This window comes from Hydractinia symbiolongicarpus, chromosome 11 (genome assembly GCF_029227915.1).
Source record: "Hydractinia symbiolongicarpus strain clone_291-10 chromosome 11, HSymV2.1, whole genome shotgun sequence".
In the NCBI taxonomy this organism is placed as follows: Eukaryota; Metazoa; Cnidaria; class Hydrozoa; order Anthoathecata; family Hydractiniidae; genus Hydractinia; species Hydractinia symbiolongicarpus.
The window spans coordinates 22,669,229-22,693,512 of NC_079885.1; the positions used below are offsets into that span (position 1 = coordinate 22,669,229).

General features: G+C 36.8%; 1 protein-coding gene across 2 annotated transcripts in view; it reads left to right on the forward strand.

Annotated features, from left to right (window-relative positions):
• Window positions 1-24,284, forward strand: part of LOC130614623 (uncharacterized) — a 41,773-nt gene that overhangs the window by 5,980 nt on the left and 11,509 nt on the right. For both annotated transcript variants that reach the window (XM_057436057.1, XM_057436058.1), the window contains exons 5-47: window positions 50-415; window positions 951-1,166; window positions 1,478-1,917; window positions 2,000-2,052; window positions 2,147-2,469; window positions 2,644-2,762; window positions 2,885-2,946; window positions 3,089-3,255; window positions 3,510-4,448; window positions 4,618-4,821; window positions 4,937-5,752; window positions 5,846-6,236; window positions 6,472-6,737; window positions 6,882-7,211; window positions 7,309-7,608; window positions 7,917-8,219; window positions 8,351-8,407; window positions 8,524-8,706; window positions 8,781-9,086; window positions 9,197-9,487; window positions 9,646-9,942; window positions 10,231-10,524; window positions 10,691-10,984; window positions 11,198-11,572; window positions 11,874-12,152; window positions 12,458-12,790; window positions 13,067-16,483; window positions 16,579-16,881; window positions 17,284-17,649; window positions 17,799-18,107; window positions 18,263-19,219; window positions 19,376-19,690; window positions 19,778-20,136; window positions 20,227-20,515; window positions 20,627-20,920; window positions 21,073-21,234; window positions 21,426-21,625; window positions 21,868-22,150; window positions 22,281-22,577; window positions 22,846-22,995; window positions 23,211-23,507; window positions 23,659-23,806; window positions 23,954-24,165. In XM_057436057.1, the coding sequence (XP_057292040.1) occupies window positions 50-415; window positions 951-1,166; window positions 1,478-1,917; window positions 2,000-2,052; window positions 2,147-2,469; window positions 2,644-2,762; window positions 2,885-2,946; window positions 3,089-3,255; window positions 3,510-4,448; window positions 4,618-4,821; window positions 4,937-5,752; window positions 5,846-6,236; window positions 6,472-6,737; window positions 6,882-7,211; window positions 7,309-7,608; window positions 7,917-8,219; window positions 8,351-8,407; window positions 8,524-8,706; window positions 8,781-9,086; window positions 9,197-9,487; window positions 9,646-9,942; window positions 10,231-10,524; window positions 10,691-10,984; window positions 11,198-11,572; window positions 11,874-12,152; window positions 12,458-12,790; window positions 13,067-16,483; window positions 16,579-16,881; window positions 17,284-17,649; window positions 17,799-18,107; window positions 18,263-19,219; window positions 19,376-19,690; window positions 19,778-20,136; window positions 20,227-20,515; window positions 20,627-20,920; window positions 21,073-21,234; window positions 21,426-21,625; window positions 21,868-22,150; window positions 22,281-22,577; window positions 22,846-22,995; window positions 23,211-23,507; window positions 23,659-23,806; window positions 23,954-24,165 (16,362 nt within the window). The remainder of the gene's footprint in view (window positions 1-49; window positions 416-950; window positions 1,167-1,477; window positions 1,918-1,999; window positions 2,053-2,146; window positions 2,470-2,643; window positions 2,763-2,884; window positions 2,947-3,088; window positions 3,256-3,509; window positions 4,449-4,617; window positions 4,822-4,936; window positions 5,753-5,845; window positions 6,237-6,471; window positions 6,738-6,881; window positions 7,212-7,308; window positions 7,609-7,916; window positions 8,220-8,350; window positions 8,408-8,523; window positions 8,707-8,780; window positions 9,087-9,196; window positions 9,488-9,645; window positions 9,943-10,230; window positions 10,525-10,690; window positions 10,985-11,197; window positions 11,573-11,873; window positions 12,153-12,457; window positions 12,791-13,066; window positions 16,484-16,578; window positions 16,882-17,283; window positions 17,650-17,798; window positions 18,108-18,262; window positions 19,220-19,375; window positions 19,691-19,777; window positions 20,137-20,226; window positions 20,516-20,626; window positions 20,921-21,072; window positions 21,235-21,425; window positions 21,626-21,867; window positions 22,151-22,280; window positions 22,578-22,845; window positions 22,996-23,210; window positions 23,508-23,658; window positions 23,807-23,953; window positions 24,166-24,284) is intronic.

The following is a 24,284-nucleotide window of genomic DNA, read 5'->3' on the forward strand; positions in this document are numbered from 1 at the left end:
TTGTTTCCTTTTCTTTAAACACCTCAAAATATTGTTTTCCTACATTTAGAGCCTCTTACAAATTGCCAAAGTGATCGTGAAATTGCCTCAAACCCAACTTCATTTGACATGTTCAAGCCTGAATGCCTTCCGGATGGTAGCTACAAGCCTATGCAATGCTATGAACATAAAAATTTTGGAAAGTGGTGTTGGTGTGTGGATGGTAAGGGTCAGGAAGTTATAGGCTCCAAAGTTGACAATGCAAGAAACAACGGTAATTTAACTGATGAAAAATGTAAAACATTGGGGACACAAAATGCAACAGAAGAATATTGGACTGCATTTTACAGACACACTACAACGACACCAACGCCAGCTGTTATTGTGACTACAACTCCAATTCCTATTATTCTTGCAGGAGTAGAGACCACGAAAGGTAAAGCTCTTTAGTTTTTGTTGAATTTTTTTGTGACGTTTTGTGGATATAATCAGTGGTAATTAAAGGAGGATTTAATAGCTTAAATGTTAAAAGAATAGGTTTTTATGGGATTAGTTTAGTATAAATGTTCAGGGCAAATAAAATAGATTTGTAAGTCAGGGACCAACATAGGGGACTATGGGACCCAAGTAAGGTTGTGACTGCTTTAGAAGATTGACTAAAACATGATTCATATTTTAAAATTTAACTGTGTTAGAATAAATAGAACTGTTGGTCATTCACTTTTTTTTAACGCATGATGTTATATGATATGTATAATACTATCTTTAACTCAATTAAAGCTCTTATGATTCTGTTTTAGCTAAGATAGTACCACAATAGTGTGTTTTTCATATTTATTTGCAGTTTTGGTTTTTGCTAATAAATTCACAAAAAGGCTAGAACAATGACAAAATAATTAAGCATTTATACTAAATGTCTTCTGCCAAAATAAATATGTGCTCATATAACTTAAATAACCTACTATGTTTAGGACCAACACAATGTCAAAAAGAAAGAAAACTTTCTCAATCTTCTATGATGAAAGGTGATACTTTTACACCAGAGTGCAATGAAGATGGTACCTACAAAAGCAGGCAGTGTTTTACACACCTTTATTATGGTAAACAATGCTGGTGCGTAGATAAACATGGTCAGGAGATTTTAGGAACCAGAAGAATTGATGGATCACACCCCGATTGCCATAAAGGTAAAGTAAAGTACCATTATTACAATAAAGCATGGACATGATTTAGACTTTTTAAATTATTATTAAATTATTACCTGCTCTTCTTGGTGAAATTTATTATACTTCATCTCCTTTAGTCATTGAAGAAAGGTTAGAGTTATTGTAGTAATTATTTCCGAGGGTAATGTTACATACACTGTACTATACACTGTCACTATACTATACTATACTATACTATACTATTCACTGTACTATACACTGTACTATCACTGTCATAAAATTTCTTTATTTTTTTGTTGAATTCCTTTTTATCTTTATGCTTTATGTTTTAGTTACCAACGAATTGTGTACATACGAACCAAAGAAGGGAAAATGCAGCATGCACATCACAAAGTTTTTTTACAACATTCAAACAAAAGACTGTGAATTTTTCGTTTACTCTGGTTGCGGCGGTAATGCAAATAACTTTATGAGTGCTTTAGAGTGCGAATCAAAGTGTAAAAAGGGAACAGCATTACTGATTGAAATTCCTGCTGCAGCTGTAAACAAAATTCAAACCAAAGATGTAAACAAAACAATGAATGGAAGTACTGCATTATACCCGGATGACACAAAAAAAGTTTATTTCAAACCTTCAGCACATAAACGAACTTTGGACTCCAGTGGAAGTGAAATAACTATAAAGTTTGGAATTATTGAGAGCTATAATGATGACTTGAAAAATAATACTAATCCTAGGAATGCAAGAATGAAGTTTATGGTTAATGAAGCTGTAAGAATTTTGTAAATAAATTGTGACTTGTGTTAATCATTTTTCTTAATTTAGTTGACATGCCAATAATTTTCTTTTTTAGCTACGTAAATTGTTTCCAAGAACATATCAAAAAGGACATGTGTTATCTATTGAGTAAGTTATTACGAAAAAGCTATTGCAAATGGCTGTGTTGGTAATAATTGATCAATTAAAGATTTGAGTAACTTTATTTAATGTATTTTTCTAGGCCACGAACTATTCCAGGCAATCAAAATGATGTGAAATACACCACAATGACATTAACAACGTACTTCAATGAGTCCAATCCTGACACTATTGTAATGTTAAAGAATGCTATCAATTCTGGATCATTAGGAGATGTACCAACTATTATGAACAGCTGCGAAGTTGTGGATGATGCAAGTCAACATAGCCGCAACGACGCTAACGAGGAGCGTGTAGAACATACATTTGTAACAGGAGGTTTGGATTGCGTTAACAGTACATACGGCTGTTGTGCTGATGGAAATAGTCCCGCGGAAGGTCCAAGTGGAAAAGGGTGTGCAGAAGGTAGGCATGTTGTAATTTAATGAAAGGATGAACCTTTCAGAATGACTGAAATAACGAACAAATACTAGTTATATAGTTCAGTGTTATGTTTTCTTACTGAAATAAGGATTTTAAAACACTGCACAAATATGATTGACAGTTCGTTTGTTACTAAAACTAAGCGTTCACGTTTAGAAAATTGTCCTTGTACAAGCATTGAAGCTGAGTTTGGAATTATGCAACCCTATTCAGTAACTATAGGTGAACCTAGTGATTCTACCCACCAGAAGTTATCAAACAAAATTGAAAAATGGGTAAGAAAATGTGTATTAATGTTTTTACTATCCTACATACTGCAGTTAAGAAGAAATACATGTAATTGTGAATTAAGAAGCCTGGCATTATTATCTGTATTTATTCACTCCTTGTATTTTAGTTAAAGGATGAAGTCTATTCAAATGCAAATGAATTTAGTTCACTTGAAGTTGTTTCACTAAGGTTAGTAGAAATTACTGTGATGCAGGCTTTGGGGCATTACCCAAGTTAACGAAATGTTTAACTCATGGAATTATTTCTCAACGCAAATAAAAAAAAAATTCTGAATTAAAATGTAAAATAACAAAAGAACATCTTCTTTTAGTGAAAGAAAACATGAAGGAGCAATTGGTTCTGTAAGCTTGGTGGAAGCTGTCATTAAAATCAATTTTGGTTTGCCGTTGAGCGATCCTATCACGCCTCTAAAACATCATATTGACACATCAAATTTAGTTTTACCAGTATTACCGAAAACATTGGTTGTCGCAAAAGGTATGAGGTCAAAATTGATGGTGACTTGTAGCATGTTACATTGTCTGATTACCTTTATATTGCTAATATGTTGTACGTTTATCAAAAAACAGTGATATGCCTTAGCACAAAATACTTCTTAACAATAATTTTATTGGATGGTTGAAAAGTGTCATGCTCCATTGACTACTATAAAAATCACACCAGTTATTTTTAAGACAGAAGCTGAATGTGCGTTATGTTAATGTTATCTAATATGTCTTTTTCATTTTTAGAAGATGAAAAGGCTAAAAACAAAGAAGGCAAAATGATCGGTGTAGTAGGTAGCAATGGAGAAACGTCACGCATAACTCCTGAAGCATTTGAAAAACCATTTGCAATGTTTTCCTCGCCTGAAACCAAGTATGAACAAAACGCGGAAGGTCGAAGTCCAGGGGAGAATGAAGAAGAAGAAGGCTATAAAACCAAGAAGTTGACTTTGATGCTAGCACGACCGCTGAAGTATTTCCAAATGGGGAAATACATGGCACATATTGATGCAGGTAATCCTGCATTGATCGTACCAAGTGAAAAGAATGATGGTACATACGAGGCTCATAAAGTATTTCCTCCATTTGCTGGTAGATATAATACCGAATTAATTCCAATTTATAACAAGAATGGAAAAAAGATTGCTAATGTGGACTTTGAAGCAGCTCTTAAAAGGTACCAAGGCGACGTGCATAATAAACGGAGCAACATCCCTCACCATGTAGAAATCAATCAAACCTCGTTCTTGTCTGAGATTGCTGCCATGCTGAATTTTGATCACTTTGAAGGGGATAAGATCTTAGATTCATCCGGCCATGGAAATGATGGTTTAATGTCAGGTGCTGCCACATTAATGCATGCCAATTACTCATGCGGTATGGCATGCTGGCTTAGCGGCGGTGTCATCACATTTGATGGAAGCCGTTTTAATCCTAAACCAAGCACAGCGATATCAATTGCAACCTGGATGAAATTAGGCTCAACTTCTGGAATACAGTCGGTATTTTCAACAGTTGGATTTTCTCATAATGATGGACAATTTCTGTTAGAGGTCAATGATGGCAAACTTATTTGGAAACACACTAATGAGCAGCAGTATGTCGTGTTTGATTGTGAAACCTCAGACGTTGTTATACAACCAGACCAATGGGTGCATGTAACAGCAACATACGATTCCGCAGAACGTAAGTAGGAATACATTCATCTGTTGGTATCAACTATAGTTGATGTAAATGTATAAGTTGTTTAAAGGTTACTACCACCATTTTCTTGGTACTGAACCATTTGTGTACAATATAAACAAGGCTTACCCGTTGTCGAATTAGCAGATTTATTTACTTCTTTCATCCTTAGGTAAGGCTAAACTTTATATCAATGCTGAACTCATGAAAGAAATTAATGGTACCGGATTGCTGTCTCAAGATTGGGGCCAAGAAGCTGTAATTGGAAGTAAAAACGAAGGCAATGAATTTAAGGGATGGTTTGACGAATTCGTTATTGCCACTAAAGCGCTTTCAAAATCAGAAATCAGCGATTTGGTTAAAGCTTGTGCATATGGTATGTCATCTCTCATAATACACTTTTCACTGGATCATCTTTTATATGTCACGTGTTCTTCTTGCTGAATTATTGTACAATATATATATCAACAAGATGACAACCTTCTCTTTAGGAATTCCATCGCCACATTTTGGTCTGGACTTCCCCTGTAAAGAATGCAATATTTCCACAACCGCATCTCCAAGCACGACAGTTAGCACTACCCAAGGAAGTAGCTCGTCCACTGGTCCGACAGTAAGCACTACTCAGGGCAGCAGTACATCTACTGGACCCACTGTCAGTACTACTCAAGGCAGCAGTACATCTACAGGCCCAACAGTTAGCACTACACAAGGAAGTAGCACCTCTACTGGTCCAACAGTAAGCACTACTCAAGGTAGCAGTACATCTACTGGTCCTACAGTAAGCACTACTCCTGGTAATAGTACTTCTACTGATCCAACAGTTAGCACTACCCAAGGAAGCAGCTCATCCACTGGTCCAACAGTTAGCACTACTCCAGGTAGTAGTACTTCTACTGGTCCAACAGTTAGCACTACCCAAGGAAGCAGCTCATCCACTGGTCCAACAGTTAGCACTACTCCAGGTAGTAGTACTTCTACTGGTCCAACAGTTAGCACTACCCAAGGAAGCAGCTTATCCACTGGTCCAACAGTTAGCACTACTTCAGCTAGTAGCACCTCTACTGGTCCAACAGCAAGCACCACTCCAAGCAGTAGTACATCTACAGGCCCAACAGTAAGCACTACTCAAGGCAGTAGCTCATCTACTGGACCAACAGTGAGCACTACTACAAGTAGTGGCACTTCTACTGGTCCGACAGTAAGTACTACTCAAGGTAGTAGTACGTCTACAGTTAGCACAACAGCTAGTGTTAGCACGACAAAAGCAATTAGCAATGAAACCACACTCGGAACTACTCCGACAGGTAATTTCCATATACCAGAAATTATTTTTTAATATATGATATTCTTGTATTAAACTAATTGCATCTAATTATTATTATTATTTTGTTAAACAGGTGTGACCACTCCAACAACGCCTTCACCAACAGTCCCACCTATTCGATCATGTCGGGAATATTATGATCGTTGTCACAGAAGACGTGATGGCACGTATCGTTTGACATCAGTATCTGAAGAAGAATCTGCAGAATCATTTTATACATATTGCGACATGACACGTGACCTAGGAGGCTGGACCTTACTTGTTACCAGTAAAAATTCCGGAGACTGGACTGAGGAAAATTTGATCAATCATGGTGGAGATAATCCTTCACTTCAATCAGACTTCTCAATTTTATCACGTGCAGACGACATTACTTCGATAGTTGATGAAGGCTTTGAATACCGACTGGAGGCCGGCGAACCAGGACAGTTTGGTGGAATTTGGAAAGCACCATCTAACTATAAGTAAGTGTAGTTATTACAGTAAATTATAGACAGAGAAAAAAAGAACACATGTTCTAAGGAGTTTTATTTTGAACATCATTTACAACTTCAGAAATTTTGAAAAAAGTAGTACAATATGTATTTTGCTTTGGTTAATTTCATTTTATGGCAAAACAAAAGTTAAACTTAGCTTAACATCATGTACTTCTCTTGCTGATTAAAAAAATACATTTTTCAACTTTGTTTGTCTGTATAGGATTATTTCAAATTACAACAATCAAACTGACGTAACACTTGAAAAAAAATTTAGTCAATGGGACTTTATTGGATCTAGTATCAGATACAGAATGCCATATATACCTATGGGTAGCAGTAAAGCCTTGTTTACGACTGCTGAAAACCCTGATAGTGATGACTTTGGTACGATCATCTCAAAAGAAAGAAAATATACGCCAGCACCATGGATTAAAGGAGTTGCCGAAAACCCATTGAATATATGGTACTGGTTGAAAGAAGCTAAAGGTCAGTATGTACTGCAGTTGGTGATTTAACTGATATACACAAAGTTAATAAGTTGCAAAAAAGAACATTGTGTTGCTATTTTTGACTCTATCTCCTAAAACTCTTAGCAAGCCATCGTAAAATTCCAATCCTTATCTACCATAGGTACCTTCACTCACATGAACAACAATGTGCAAACAAATAGCCCAATTAACATATTTTACTACAATGTTGAAGTTGTCAATAACGAAACAAAAATTATCCTGGAATGGACTCTTGGTAGTGAACGCAAGTCACAAATACTTGAAATTCATAGTGTAACAAGGATGGTGAACGAATTGAGAACAACTGTTCCTCAGCCACCTGGTGTCACATTCAAAGTTTTAAGACATGCTGACCGATCACCATTATATATTGATGGCCAAGAGGAAATGGAAGTATTGCCATCGACTTCTCGAGAGGAGTTTTCTCTTTTGCCTATTTCTTCAGTAAAAGGTTAGTTTCATTTTCAAGACAGGTTATAAACCTAATTTTGAGATTTTTTTGTTTCTCGTTGATCAATTATTTTTAATATTTTTTTCGTTTTCTACAGAAGATAACAAAGCTGAAGAGATGAACGTCTATTACTTTAACTACCAGTTTGTCAATTACGCTGGTGGCCAAGTTGATATTTCATTTGAAGAATTTGGACGTCCAGAGACTGTACGCTTAGATGCTGATGATGTGTTAAACTGGCTACGCGTATTTAGATCAAAAGAGGATCCGTTTTTTGTTTTAAAAGCCACTAACAAATCAAATGGTGTTCCCTTAAAAATCAATGGCGAAGATGAATACCATATGATATCGCATGACAATAGACTTGACGTCTTTGTTGTTGACATATCTGCAACTGGTGTGTTTTTTAAGCTGAATTTTTTTTTTTTTTGATTAAGCTAAATTAACTGAGCGAACACTTCAGGTGGATTTTAGTGAGCATTTGACCTTTTTACGAATCGTTAAAGACAGTTTTTGGTAGACACGGTTTGTGTTACTGCAGTCCATACTTGCATGTCCAGATGTTATTTCCTTTTCTTAAAAGCCATGAAAACATTGTATCATGAAGGGAATATGTCTAGGAATAACATCTCAAGGTGTTGCAATGACATCAGCTTATAAAACTAATTTAATATTTTTATATTTTGCAACTCATTAATTTTTTAGGAGAAAATATAGCAACTGCACCAACCACCTACTTCTTAAATATGAATGTTCAAAACAATGCTGGAACAAGAATAACTATCACCTGGCGAGATGGCATTAAAGAAACGGACATTGACGAAGGAGCCAAAGGAGAATTCACTTACAACATTACATCTTATGTCAAGAATCTACCACAGTACAACTTCATGATGGTTAGATACGGTACTAACATATCCGAGCTGGTAAATATGGAGTCAGTGATCATGGTTCATCCCACAACTGAAGTGAATGCCCAGATAGCTACCTATACTGTTACATCGTCAGGTATAAAGAAAACTCGTAAATAATACTGTAAAGTAGCTAATAAAACACCAATACGTTCGATTCTTGTAATCTTATATGCTGCATAATTGTCTACTAAATTAACTTCTAATCACACTTGCCTAACTTATTAGGTACTAGCACATCTACGGTTGACAATTTAAGAGAAGATCCTGTTTGTCCTCCTGCAAGTAAGTGGCATAATCATTACATTACTGTGGAAATTGTGTGCAAGACCATTACAGTCGATAGTTTATTAAAACAATAACTCATACCTTAAATTTACTATACCTTTCTTATTTTTCAGTTGATGGAGACTACTCAGAATGGACAACTTGGACAACTTGTAGTGTAACATGTGGAAATGGGTATAAAGCAAGGACAAGACAGTGTAATAGTCCTCCTCCAGAAAATGGTGGTAGATCATGCATTGATCAGGGCTTGGGAGAACCTACCCAAACGGCCATTTGTTATATGGAAGCTTGCAACAGTACGTTGTGTTGTAGCTTTGAAATATTTTGTGTTTATGAAGTTCCATTACATAGCCAATCATTTTATTTTTAGGGCCAACTGGAATGATCACATATCGCCTGTACTCCATTATTGTCAATAAATTAGATTCTGCTGCGCGTGTAACTGCAACGCAGTCTGGACGAATAGTGTACGATAAAACCATACACACTGGCCGACGATTTGAAGAAAGTCTCACAACAGAGACTTCTAATGGCACTGTGCCTGATCCATATATCTTCTCTGCCACAGACATTGATGGTGTGGTGACTTATTATGTAAACAATGGAGAAACCTATAATGTACCTTGGAATGAAAACGTCATTTATTATGTTATGTACATTGCTAAACATCCAGGACGTAAGTTGCTAAATGAGACTGAGTTTTTAAGTATTGAATGAGACTTTTTCCTAAATTATTGAAGATTGAATAAGACGACTTACTTATGCCATATTTTCTATTCTTTGTAGCCGTTGGTGAATCCAAATTGTACTACATTAATATTGATTTCAATAATCTTGCAAGTGGTAATGCTTCCGTTCAATATAAAGAATTTGAGTATGATAGAGAAAGAATTGTGTTATACAGTGCCATGTATTCTATTGAAATCGCTGCTATGCTGACAGAACGCCCTATGTTTACCATGATTGCCAGAAATGAAGCCAATGGAAATCCATTTTTCTTGAATGGACAAACTGAGTGGAAAGTTAGTGGTTCTGAGTTCAAGGGCGAACGTAACTTAATCGATATTACAGACCAAGGTCAGTTTGTTCTTTGAGCAACATTTCCTGTAGATTATAAACTAACAACAATCTAATAATACCATTAAGTAATATACAAAACAATAGGGCATGCGTAGTTTTTTTTAAAAAAACTCTTACTTATATTTTTATTACTTAACCTTTTATATCTATTGTAGGATCCAGCACCACTGGCAATGCTCAACGATACTTCCTTAACTTGGAGATTATCAATAACGCTAACACAGGTGTGGCCGTCCAGCTTGAAGGTAACTCAGCACCAATTAAAATACCAATGCGAGGTGTTGTGAAAATCAAGGAAACCATTATTGCTGTCAACAAGCCTGTTGGAAACGTTTATCGTGTGTTTGAAGACAGTGCATCACAAACAGTGCTGTATTTGAATGGTAAAGAAGAACTAAATATTGCTCCATCTGTTAAAGATGAAGTGTACAGAATATTTATTACTGGAAAGGGTAAGAGTTTGTTATTAAATTTTCTAATGCTGCTGTGACATATCCATGATTTACTAGAAAGAATTATTTAATGGATTCATGTGTAGACTTTTCTTACAATTTTGTACACAGAAGATTGTACACTGTAATATTGCGCACTGATATGATATAAAAAAGAAGTACATATTAGTCTGCGAGGAATTCTAATTAAGAAAATATATTTTTTTATTACGGAACTTTAAAATTTGGCTTTAAAAGCAAATAAACAACAGCAGAAAATGACTTCAATTGCATTTCTATTTTTTCTAGATAAGACAACGCCCCTTCAAGTGTACTACTTGAATCTACAATTCATCAACATGTATGGACAAAACACAGTCACTGTATCTTGGGCTGACAACCACACAATGGTCTCACAAGACATACCAGGACTTGGAGAAGCATTTAAAGAATCAACCGTCGCTCTGTCCTCTCCTCCCCAACCTATTTACATACAAGGCAAAATCAAAGGAACAAATCAGTCAGTAATGTTGAATGGTCAGGCAATGTATCCAGCCATAGCAACTGAGACACAAAAGACTATACAAATTACCCTTGGGGAAGGTAAGTGAGAAATAAGATGATTTAAGTTTTTACTGGAACGCTTGAATATTTATATTTGTATAAGACTCCACAATCTGTTTTTTAACCAGTTCCAAGGCGCACTGTCGTTTTCTCTATCCTTAATTTCATGGCTTTTTCATTTATTTTTCATTTTTTTTATCCTTAGATGGAAATGTCCCTGTTCCTGGACCAGTCAAGGTGTACTACATACGTCTTGAGGTTTCAAACTACCGAAGTGATGATGTTACTCTAAAATGGTTATCTGACAACATTCCTCGACAGCAAATAAGCCAGAGCAGTTCAAAAATGATCGTTAATCAAATTCAAGTAGCATCCACTCAACCTGCTGATGTAAACTTCACTGCTGTAGATTCAAATGGTGTAGCTTTGTATCTGAACAATATGGAAGTTTTAACTGTAACTCCAACCATTGTAGAAGAAACAGTTACAGTCATCTTAGGTAATATTTATAAATGATGATTAACAGTGTATGATTACCAGTGCTGCTGCAATCCTATCCATATACTACATGTTACCATAACCGTAGCTACCATATAGAATTGTCTATAACAAGAGTCTGTGATTCCAATTATTGTACTATTTCAAGTTCTTCTTTATGTCGAATGTTTAGCTGTAGAGTTTTCACCATAACTTCCGATTTTTTTACCTATAGGTCAAGTTATCAAACCAGGAGTGACTACAACAATGACACCAACTGTATCAACCACATCTGGCACAACATCTGCAACTACAACGGTCTCTCCGAGACCTGGCGAAATGAAAAACTATTATGTCAGAATCGAAATTAACAACTATGGAAATAAAGACATCAATATCAAGTATACCGAAAATTGGGAAGATCGTGAAACTGCTGTTCAGAAAAGATCGTCTGTTACAATCAATATGATCATACCATCTGTTATACCTCCAGAAGCGATTGTCTTCCGTGCGTTTGAAGCAGGCACTACTAATGTTGTATTGATGAATGAAGAAGAATCTATTGAAGTGTTACCAGATTTGCAGGACCGTAAAACGATTGCGAATATTGGTATGTTAAATAAAATACAATATTTATTTGAATGTCAATAAGAAATTCATGTAATGCGTTGCAAAACAACTCAAAATGGCGGTGCTTGATTAAGTATGACCATAGATGTGATGTTTAAACGCTTGATTGCTGCAAATTTTTATTTTTAATGTGGAAAGGCAAATGACAAACATAATTTGTGATCTTGATGTATTTGCAACTCCCTGTTGTTTGTTACTCTTTGTTTCTATTATTTTTTGTTAACTTTACTTATAAGTGTCATTTCTTGCTATCAATGACATTAACATTTCCACTAATCTAGGTTCTCCAACAACTACATGGCATTATGTATTAATTTTGAGTAATCAAAGAACACAGCCTGTGACTGTTCGTTATGTAAAGCATAACGAAAATATTGTAAAAGAATTAGGTCCATACTCACAGTTTATTGATCCATGGCAAGTCATACAACCGACAAGACCTGAACCTTTGCAAATCACTGCTTCTGATAGTGTGACAAATAATCCAGTTTTGGTTAATGGTGTGACGTCTTACAGCGTTGAAGCGACAGCTACTACTGTCCCAATGAATATAATTATTGGTATGTGTACTTCACTCGAGGGTTTTAATCATTTTTTTGAGCATAACGTAACCCTTAGAATGCGAACCTTATTTGAAATGAACTTTTTAGGCACAAAAATACTTCTTGACTTGCCGGTTTTGATTGGACCCAATGGTAGCCCAATTTATCCTTTTTTAAAACATTGGGAGCTTTTAAACCAAGTCCTTAACTGTGGGGTGTTTTTGCCCGATTTTCGACTGTCTGCGTGTTTCGCACTTTAAGCGGTAATTTATTATAGGTAGGAGTCTTTTTCTATATAAACACGTGTGTTTGTTTACGTTTAGGAGGTGGTAATGGTGACAATAGTAATAATGGCACCACAGGCGCAACCTCTAAAACGTACTATGTCAGTGTTCAAATAACCAACAACCATAACACTGGGATTGATATAAGATACCAGGAAGATTTACAGGAAGTTACGCGTAAGGTTGAGAAAGGTGGTGTTCAACTCATTGATTTTGTTATAAACACAGCCATGGTACCGCGTGACGTTTCATTTTACGCAGTTGAAAGCAATACTTTCAATGTTGTTTATTTGAACGATCGAGCTAGCTTTGAAGTAAGACCAAGTGAAGTCAGAAACACCATAACGCTTACGGCAGGTGGAGACTCAATAGGTAAGTGATTTTTGCAATCATGTTCGTATTAGGTATACGAACTCCTTACACCTAACACGAAGGGATATTTTGTACAAATTAAAACAATGAAAATAACAATTGCGGTCAATGTTCTTTTCGAAAACAGACTTCGTTTTATGTTAGTCAGTAATTCACAGAAATTTTCAATGATCGGAAATGAGTTTCTAAAAGGTCTGGGTTTTGAATTCTGTCGCTAAATTTTTAAAATTTCTTGACGAATCATGTCCGGTAAAATACTTGGTGAATATTTTCTAGGCAATCTGGAAACCTATTACTTGAATGTTCTTATCACTAATCATGGTTCGAAAACATACAGTTTTAAATATCCACCTGCAACAGGCAGACATATTGAATTACGTCCAGGTGGTGAATACAAAATAACTACACAGGTGAAGTTAGCTGAAGCTCCTAATCCAGTAAAAATCATTTCGTATGAAATGGTGTCAGGTGTACAAGGTGCATCAAAGACTTATGAGTTAATCATGAGTACGGATCCATCACTTCAAACCCTGGATTTATCAGGTGGAGGCAGCCAATTTCAGATGTATTATCTAAATTTACTATTGCAAAATATGGGCACTTCAATCGTACAGGTTATGGCTCCTGGTTTGCAATTGCCACAAACACTGTTGCCAAATACAGTTGGCTATATTGGTTTGAAACAGGAAGTAGCTCAAAAGCCTGATGCAATAAATATCTTTGTTACTGGAGCAGGAAAGACAAGAACAATAACAGTAGAATATTCACTATCTCCAAACAATCAAACGATAAATGTTGCAAGTGCAGGGAGTGGTAATGGTACAAATGGTGCAGGGACTGGTACAATGCAAATGTATTATGCAAACGTTCTCTTAGAAAACTCTGGTTCAAATACAATACAAGTTATGGGTCCTGGTTTACATATGCCATTGGTGCTTCAACCTAATATTGTTGGTTATATTAGTTTGAAAAAGGAAGCAACAGAGAAGCCTGATGCAATAAATATCTTTGTTACTGAAGCAGGAAAGACAAGAACAGTAACAGTAGAATATTCACTATCTCCAAATAATCAAACGATAAATGTTGCAAATGCAGGGAGTGGTAATGGTGAAAATGGCGCAGGGACTGGTACAATGCAAATGTATTATGCAAACGTTCTCTTAGAAAACTCTGGTTCAAATACAGTTCAAATAATGGCCCCTGGCTTACATATGCCATTGGTGCTTCAACCTAATATTATTGGTTATATTGGTTTGAAAAAGGAAGCAACAGAGAAGCCTGATGCAATAAATATGTTTGTTTCTGAAGCAGGAAAGACAAGAACAATAACAGTAGAATATTCACTATCTCCAAACAATCAAACGATAAATGTTGCAAATGCAGAAAGTGGTAATGGTGAAAATGGTGCAGGGACTGGTACATTGCAAATGTATTATGTGAATGCTCTCTTAAAAAACTCTGGTTCAAATACAGTGCAAGTAACAGGTCCTGGCTTACTTTTGCCATTGATGCTTCAACCTAATTTCGTAGGTTATATTGGTTTGAAACAAGAAGCAACACAAAAGCCTAGTGCAATAAATATATTTGTTACCGAAGCAGGAAAAACAGCACCTCTCCCATTGGAGTATTCATTATCTGCTGAAAATCGTACTATTAAAATTGGAAATATGGCCGGTAATGTGAACGGAGCGAATGGTAGCAGCACAAGCGGTGAAACAAAATCATATCATTTGAAAGTAATTTTAGCGAACGCAGGAACATCATCTGTAGCTGTAAAATTGCCACAGCAGCCTTGGCCTATACCAATACAACAAGGATACCCACTTTATTATGCAACGGAAGCACAATCTGCAAACACACCTGATCCTGTTAGCATTGAAGTCACAGAAGGTGATGGTGCTGACAAGAAATCAAGAACTGTGTTGTTGGAATATAAACTGTCTCCTGAAAATCAAACTATAAGTTTAGGTGCAGGTTCAAATTCTGTTGAAGCCGCACACGAAGGTAGTCTCACAATGGCAACTGGAACCACAGATGTTTTTAGTGGAGGTGTAATGCATGACAGTCCAACACAAGGTGATACATCCTCAGCACTACAAGCTACGGTTACTGGAGGTATCATCACACAAGGTGGCACACCCACTATGCAAAGAAGCATGGGTGGAACTACAATGCCACTAGGCGGAAATGCGACACGAAATGGCTATGTGGGTGGAAACACAGTTACTGGTGGCACAATGACACAAGGTGGTGCATCGACCATGCAAGGTAGTAGCATGGGTGGAACCACAATGTCTTCAGGTGGAACAACAATGTCCTCAGGTGGAAATATGGCTCAAGGTGGCAATATGACTGGAAGCACAGTTACTGGTGGATCAATGACACAAGGTGGTGCATCTACCATGCAAGGAAGTAGTATGGGTGGAACCACAATGCCATCAGGTGGAAATATGGCTCAAGGTGGCAATATTACTGGAAGCACAGTTACTGGTGGATCAATGACACAAGGTGGTGCATCTACCATGAAAGGAAGTAATTTGGGTGGAACCACAATGTCACCAGGTGGAAATATTGCACAAGGTGGGAACGGGAATGGAAGCACAGTTGTTGGTGGAACAATGACACAAGGTGGTGCATCTACTATGCAAAGTGGTAGCATGAGTGGAACCATAATGTCTTCAGGTGGAAATCTGGCACATAATGGCAACGGGAATGGAAGTACAGTTGCTGGTAGCACAATGACACAAGGTGGTATATCTAGCATGCAAGGTGGTAGCATGGGTGGAACAACGACGTCATCAGGTGTAAATATGGCACAAGGAAGCAACGGAATTGAAAGCACAGTTACTGGTGGAACAATAACACAAGGTGGTGCATCTACTATGCAAGGTGGTACCATGAATGGAACCACAATGTCTTCAGGTGGAAATATGGCACAAGGTGGCAACGGGACTGGAAGCACAGTTACTGGTGGCGCAATGACACAAGGTGGTATATCTAGCATGCAAGGTGGTAGCATGGGTGGAACCACGACGTCATCAGGTGTAAATATGGCACAAGGAAGCAACGGAATTGAAAGCACAGTTACTGGTGGAACAATAACACAAGGTGGTGCATCTACTATGCAAGGTGGTACCATGAATGGAACCACAATGTCTTCAGGTGGAAATATGGCACAAGGTGGCAACGGGACTGGAAGTACAGTTACTGGTGGAACAATTACACAAGGTGGTGAGTCCACCATTCAAGGTGGTAGTATGGGCGGAAGCACAACAACATCTGGAGGAAGTATGACACAAGGTGGCAATGGGACTGGAAGCACAGTTACTGGTGGAACAATAACACAAGGTGGTTCATCTACGATGCAAGGTGGTAGCATAGATGGAACCACAACATCATCTGGAGGAGGTATGACGCAAGATGGAAGCACAGTTACTGGTGCAGTTACAACACAACCTGACGCATCCAGCAGTGGAGCTAATACACAAAATAAAACTTCTACATCAGGTGGTAGCACTGGTGGAACCACTGTAATACCGGGTGGAACTTCAACACAAAGTGGAATGTCTATTACGCAAAGTGGTAACATAGGTGGTATCACAACAATAACTAACGGTACTACGATGCAGGGAGGTGCTGCTACTGCACAAGGTGGAACAATGACGAGTAGTGGCAATAGCGTGACTCGTCCAGGTAAATACTTTACTTAGAAATGAATTTTAGACAGGAATGTATGAAATTAAAAGGCCTACCATTACACTACTTCATGTCCTTTCTTTCTTTGTTAGCTCTGGCAAAAGCATATAATATGCGATTGACTTTCACCAATTACGGTAAGCCACAGTCGGTACTCATTACTATCAAACAAAAAGATAAACCTGATGAAACATTTGAAGTACCCAGCAATGGGTTAATGGATAGAGTTATTCAAGAAATATCTACCTCGCTGCCAAGTCCATTAGCAATAACAGCCGTTGAAAAAGGAACCAACAAAGTTGTAAACATTAAAGGCGAGGCAGAGCATAATGAGGAATTTCAGGAACCCATGCCAAGTGGTGAAATGAAAGGTGTTTCATTTACCCTCGGATCAGGTAAAACAATGTTTTTATTTTTTTAATTTTTATATTAACTACAACTAAAAGGTTACTCTGACTCTCCTTAATTCAGCACATTACCAGCATGTCGAGCCATTCAGCACCTTGATTCAGTGCCTTTAGAAATGCCTCAATATATGATTGATACCGTGCTTTCTATCTTACTATGTAATGTCAGAAGATGTACCCTAAACGGTTGTATTACATATACGTTATGTTCTATTTAGCCTCAAGATTCGACTTTTACAATGCTCTATTTGATTAAGTCTTCGAAAATAAATAAGATCAATGGAGAGTCAAATGTGTTTAATGAAAGTCTAGGCAGGATTATATATTGCTGAATTAGATAATCGCATTAATATTTAATGTTTAAGTTCGCCTGTACGCAAATGTTTTTAGAAACACTGGGTACTGATATTCCAAGTACTGGGGTATATCACAACAACCTGATGGCTTCCAATGTTGAACCTCAGAATATATATTATGTGAGCATTCAAGTTGATAACGAAAAATCTAACGAAACTGTTATATTACGCTGGATTCTACCAGAAGCAATCAGCGATGAAAAACCTATCCCAGCTCATTCAGTTGTGGCTCATGAATTTCAAATTGGAGCTGTTGATGTTCCATCGCCAATCGAGTTCCAAGCTCATGTGAAGCGGACAGGAAATGTTGTTATGCTGAATGGTAACGAGAAATTGTATGTTAAACCAACCATGAATAAAAAAACCATGTTTATAAATTTGGAAAGCGAACCAGCTACAGGTAAAAGCAAATAATGTTAGGGATTTATGTGGTGTATCTATATTGCTTATAACTTTTTTTCATGCTTGATGTTGTTATTTTAGCCACGTGTCCTCGGGATTACAACAATATTTTGCAATTTTTATAATTATTTACTCTTAAATACCTAGATTCAGCTGCTACGGGAAAACCTGAATCCAAGATATATTACACGAGCGTGCATTTGAACAACAATGAAAACAGAGATATTTTGGTTAAATGGAAGGAGATTGACGAAGTCAAAAATGGAACTATACCAGCCGGTGGAGCATTAGTTCAAGAATTTGTCATCAAAGCCAATACAGAACCAGATAAAGTTGTATTCACTGCATATGATCCTAGTAACATGGCAATCGTAAGTATAAACGGAAAACAAGACTTGGTTATTACTCCTTCGATTCAAAAGAACAGAGTAACAGCAAACATCGGTACTGGAGCAGGTAAACACATTATATATATACTTACCTGTGAGATCAACATCTTATGTGCAATATGATGAAACCTAACATTAGATATCACTGCTTTCTAATACACAACCAGTCTTCCCTAAAATTAGATTGGAAGAAAATAATAATTAGATGCTATTTAATTTTAGGCCAAGGAAAAACGTACTACGTCAACTATAATATTGTCAATCAAATTCCAAATGGTAACGTCACTTTAAGTTGGACAGAAAATGGAGAATCGAAGGAGACATCCTTATCCGGTTTGGGAACTGCAACCTACCAAAGTCAATTTTTGTCTACCAGTACACCAAACATGATTAACATAGAAGGCAAAGGTGATGCATCCTTGGGGACTATTCTAATTAATGGAAAGGCTGACTTCGATATGGAGCCAAGAGATACAGCAGAGTTTTTAAATCTGGAAATAACTAGTAGTGCAGGTGCCTCCTCTTTGGCAAGCTCGACAACATCAACTGTGTCACCAGCATCACAAAGCTCCTCTCAATCAACTGCAGGTTCGAATACTGGAGCAGATAAAACATATTACATTAGCATACGAGTCGAAAACAAAATCAACAAACCAGTTTGGCTTGTGTTTGCCGAAAATGGTCATCCTGGAGAGCGAGAAATACCAGCAAATTCGGTCCAAACTGCTGAATTTATAACAACCTCTGCATCTCCTCCTGAGAAAGACGTTGTCTTCAAAGTGTACTCCTACGACCGTAAGATCCAACACTTAATCAACAATAACCAAGAAGCTATAATACCTCCGAGCACCGAACGAAAGGAAACTTCCCTTATTATTACTGACTCGCAACAAAAGGTATTATACATCAACTTGCATGTAACAAATAACGCTGGTAAGAAGGTTACTTTGGTATGGAGTGAAGATGACAGTCCAAAGACTGAAGATATAGAAAACGAAGCTTCGAGGAATTTAACTAAAATTATCCGCACATCAGATGACCGTCTACCAGAATATGAATTTCAAGTACATGAGTTTGGAACCAATAGGAACCTTTTAATTAATGGACAACAGACGTTTACTATCACACCAAGTGATGATGAAGAAGCAGTAACCTATATCAACATTTCACCATCAAGTGGTAAGTGTATCTGACTGTGAAATGCTTTAATGGCTTGTTCGCTTGTATTTATGTGTTACAGGACTTTAATTAGTCTGCTGAATGTTTGCTACATGACTGGGGAATTCTCACTTCTGATATATTCTATTTCCTATTTAATAATGATTGACCTCTTAGATAATGGCAATCATGGACCAGCTTCTGCTAGTGAAGTGACAGAAACCCATCTAGTTGTACTATTCGACAGTCAATTGGATCGCATGATAAAAATCATTCCTAGCCGAAGTAGTCGAGGAAAGTATTTTGTAGAACCACGTGGATACCTGCAGGTGAACATTACAATCGACAGTCAAGATCCATTTCAAGAAATAACCTTCAAAGCTGTTGATCAGGAGAAGCAGATAAAGCTTTTACTGAACAATTCAGAATGGATATCTCTTAAACCAACCACAGATAAAGATTTTGAATACAAAGTAGTTATCACACCCCAAGGTAAAAGACTTAACCCATTATGCTGCGTCGGTACTCTTTTAAAATCTGTTTAATGAATGCGAATATGACTTTACTTCTTTTTTCTAGCCTTGAAAGTTATTCCAAGCCATTCGTATGCACTTCTGGAAATAAATGACGACCAGATCTACGGTGATCCTCCGCTCATGGCACATGGTCAAATTGTTGGCGTAGATGGTGGTGGCTTACTCTTTAATGGTGTAGACACCTGGCTTGACGCCTCCTTTAAATCAAACGATTGTTTGATCAAACCAGGATTATGTTTGAATGGTTTTACAGTTGCATTAAAAGCTGCGTTTATGACCTCTCCTGATGTTAGGTACATCCTGGACAGTGGCGCACATGGTGGATCTTTTCCTGGTGTGTCTTTATATATGAAGGGCGACAAATTGCACTACCAACTCACAACGAACGATAGAACATGGACCGTAAGTATCATTCACACCAAACATCTTTATATCCTAGTTGAAATGACAATTTTAGTATCTTTGTTTAATAACAACCTTTTTTTCTTTCAGGTTGAACACCAACCTGTAGTAGACGGAGAAAAATGGTCCTACCTCATCGCAACATGGCATCCAGAAAAGGGTCTCTCTCTGTATGTAAATGCTTTATTAGTTGCCACAGACAATCGAGGAGTGCATATTCAACAGTCGACATCAAATGAAATCAATCCAAACTTTAGTATTGGACGCAATATTCGCGGAGAAGCGTTTGCTTCAGTTAAAATAAGTTCGTTCACAACCTTTAACACATATATTGAAGCTGCAGATGTACCGAATGTTTACATGTTCTTCTGGAGCAGCTGTAAGTAGTTATAGTTTTTGGTAAAATTGTAAGATAGAGACTAGCGTATTGATATTACTGTGAGCATGAAATCTAAAGACGCATTTAAGCATGATTTTTTTTTACTTTCAGATGCTGCCCAAGCTTACTACGCCAAACTGCGCATATACAACGAAGTTGGTCGGGATGTTTCATTGATACCAGATAAAGGGAAAAGCGATGGTTTTCTGATTCAACCAGGAAAACCTATGGAGATTACTTTGATTGATTTGTCCACTGATGGTAAATCTGTTTCGCCAGTATTTTTCAACGTATCTGACGTGGAAACAGGAATGCCGTTATTGATCAACAACAATGGAAAGCCACACGAAATTTTGCCCACTGAGAATCAGTCGGAATACATTGACCTGATCATTACTTCACCATGTGAGTTTTTTGTGGGTTTTTTTGGTGCATCCAATGCCTGTAGGATTACCTAAACTTTCTAAGTAAAAATACTGTTCCCCGGCTCTTATGTCATCTATTTGAAGAAGAAAGATTTTCTAATTTGGCCATTTTACTCTATTTGTTTTTCATAGCTCCTGGTGCCAACCCTTCCTTTATTTGGTTGACAACTACATTGAAAAATAGTCAAATACCAACAAATCCTCCAATTGTTGTGAATGGCGAAGTGCAGGTTGTTGATGGTGGTATTTTCATGGATGGTGCCAAGGGATCTCTGACAGTAGGGGAGTTTGATGGTAAGTAAAAGCTAAATACCTGACAGGTTGCATGAATGATTATTTCTTTTCAGCATATCTTTGTATTCAAAAAAAGCGCATGATTTTTACAAACCACCAAGCTAGTTTTGGGCGTGTTCAGATGGAATCGGTTTGATATAGTCCGAGTTTAAGGAAGGAGCATCTTTAATAACGGTATTTTTATTTTAAAGGAGACTGCTTTGCAAATCCAATGTTATGTGACCAAGGGATGACTGTGGCTGGTAAAATCATGTTAGATGATAGTATATCAGCGTACAGCACACCAAAATATGTGATTGATTCTGGTGGCCATCGCGGGCAAGGTTTCTCTGTTTATTTACAAAACGGACAAATGTTTGCTGAAATCTCATACAACAGTAAAATGTGGAGAGTAAGTTGATTTAAACCAATCAATGATATAGATTCGTTAATGTAAATTGTTGTAAATAATTTACATTTACGGATTCTCAGTTTTCGTCTTACTCTGTTGCTCTTTTTAAACAGCTATTATACGGTATACTAAAGTGCTTACATTTTGTAAAAATTTGATATGAATTTCTGGAAGCTGGACGTTCTAGATGCTCTAAGATTGTTGCAGTGTGTATGACAATTAAATTTTACATGCTCCTTTAGACTCGAAACAATGTACCACGTAACAAATGGTTATTCTTTGTCATCACTTGGGCCAAAGATAAGGGACTGACAATGTACATCAATGGTGAATCTAACTCAAAAACAGATGAAATTGAAGTGCAAGAACACGGTGCTGAGAAGGACCCAAAGATCACAATAGGAATTGAAAACACGAATAATGCTGATACAAAAGCAAGCCTGACCAGTAACATTTTCATATTGTTTGATCAATACGTTACCAAAACAGAAGCATCGAAAATATATGTTTATTACTGGGGACATTGTGAGTTTTTTTCAATGTTTATACATGCGTAAATGATTTAACATGTCCTAAATTATTTCTTATCTCTTACTGTACCTCAATTCTTCAACGTTTAAAATGTTACCTAATGGTTTTGTAACTATCCCTTTAGCCACTACAATTTCTACCGATCGTTTCATTAACGTCAACTTCGAAAACAAAGCTGGCGAAGATATCGTCTTATATCCCGATAAAGGCGAACACAAAACGAATGGATACTCCATCAAACCTAGAATGATCCTAGAGTTACGTTTAGTAGAACAAGGCACTCAAACTAACTTCCCAGTCACATTCCGAGCTAAAAGTACTGCCTCTGGAGAGTCATTACCACTAGATGGTGAACAGACATATGTAGCTACTCCTTCGGAGAAATCAACTCAAGTGTTTATTGTGGACATCACAAAGCCATGTAAGACTTTTTTTTATGAAAAATGCTTTGTTGCGTTGTCTTTTACAGCTTTCGTCCTGCTTTGCTTTGGAAATCTTATTTTAATTGCAGTCTGTTTCCACTTTATTGAATTATTTAAAGAGTATTTATGAGGGCTTTCTGTGTTGTGATTTATGTTCAATGGCAATGGGTGACACTTTATTGGCTCTACAACGCGCATGTTAAGAATACTATTAATTCTTATTTATGTTTTCATGACCTCTAATGATACTCTTTTTACATTTTATAGTATCTTGTCCAGAAGAAAATGGGGTTTTCCCTGACCCAGGAGATCATTACTTTTTTGTGACGTGTAATCAAGGAATAGCACAACGGAAAAAGTGTCCATCAGGAACCATTTATAGCAAAGAGAATAAAGAATGTATTAAGGAGAAAGATGGTAGGTTTTTTTATCCTGCGATATACTGTGTCAACACATTAAGCAATATATTTCCAATACAATTTTATTCTTTATTCAGTCAATCTATATTATTTCAATTAAGTAATGTTTTTTGTTTCTACACGACCTAAGTCAAGTTGCCTTGAAATTGTTAAAAATTTGTACTCGTAATGTACAAACTCATGCAGTTTTATCAGTATATTTTTTCCTGTTAGACGATAAAAAGACAACTGCGAAGATTTCTGCTCAAGTCAAATTCCAAAACTTAGCTGGTAAGGATGTGACCATCTTAGCTAAACCTGCCATTGAAAGCATTGCCAAAGAAATCGAGTTAAAGCCTGGTTCAAGAGCAACATTGAAGATAGACGAATCATCCATGGACGAACCTGTGATATTTTCAGCCAAGTGGACTGGTGAAGAAAATGAACTATGGTTGAATGGTAACAAGACGTTTGAAGTGCAGCCAAGGACGGAAGCAAATTATACAGTAGAAATCACTGTAACTGATCCAGGTAAGAAGATGGTGATTAGAAAAGTGCTTTAAGGAAATTTGCAGACATTTTCCATATGTGCTATAGAACTAATCATGCCATTGGCTAATGGATTGTTGCCATTTGCAATAATGACTAGGTTTTTTAAATTTTGCTTTGTTTGTTGTTTTAGAATTCTATTACACTGCAACAACGTATACAGCTGATGGTGCAAATGCAGGAACTGCTGCGAAGATTTACCTTAAACTTGTTGGCGTGTATGGTCAGACAAATGAAATCCAATTGGTTGGAAGTGACGATAATGTGTTCAAAGCTGGAGAGTAAGTTTTTTGTCTGTCTGCATGTCGTCTTACAATGCACTTATGTAAAGCATTGAATCTATATGTTCTGCTTTTGTTTTGTGTTTGAATACAACATGTATAACTATAGATGTATATTTCTATAATTTACCTTACTTGATACTTTAGGACAGACACCTTCAAGATCAATGCTGGTAATTTGGGAACATTACAACGTATTACCATTCGAAATGATGACAGTAATAAAGATGTTAATTCATCAGACTGGCATTTAGAAAAAGTTATTGTAAACGATACGTTGGGTAATTCGTTCAAATTCCCGGCAAATGTATGGCTTTCACATGAACCAGGAAAACGATTGGAGATGACCTTTGATTTGAGTAAGTTTGAGTTAATCAATATTAAGGTTCAGGTTTTGGAAATAAAACGTGTTGCAGGCAGAGATTTATACTTATTTTGGTTTATTTACTTCTTCCTTTGTGCCCATCCTTTTGTTGTA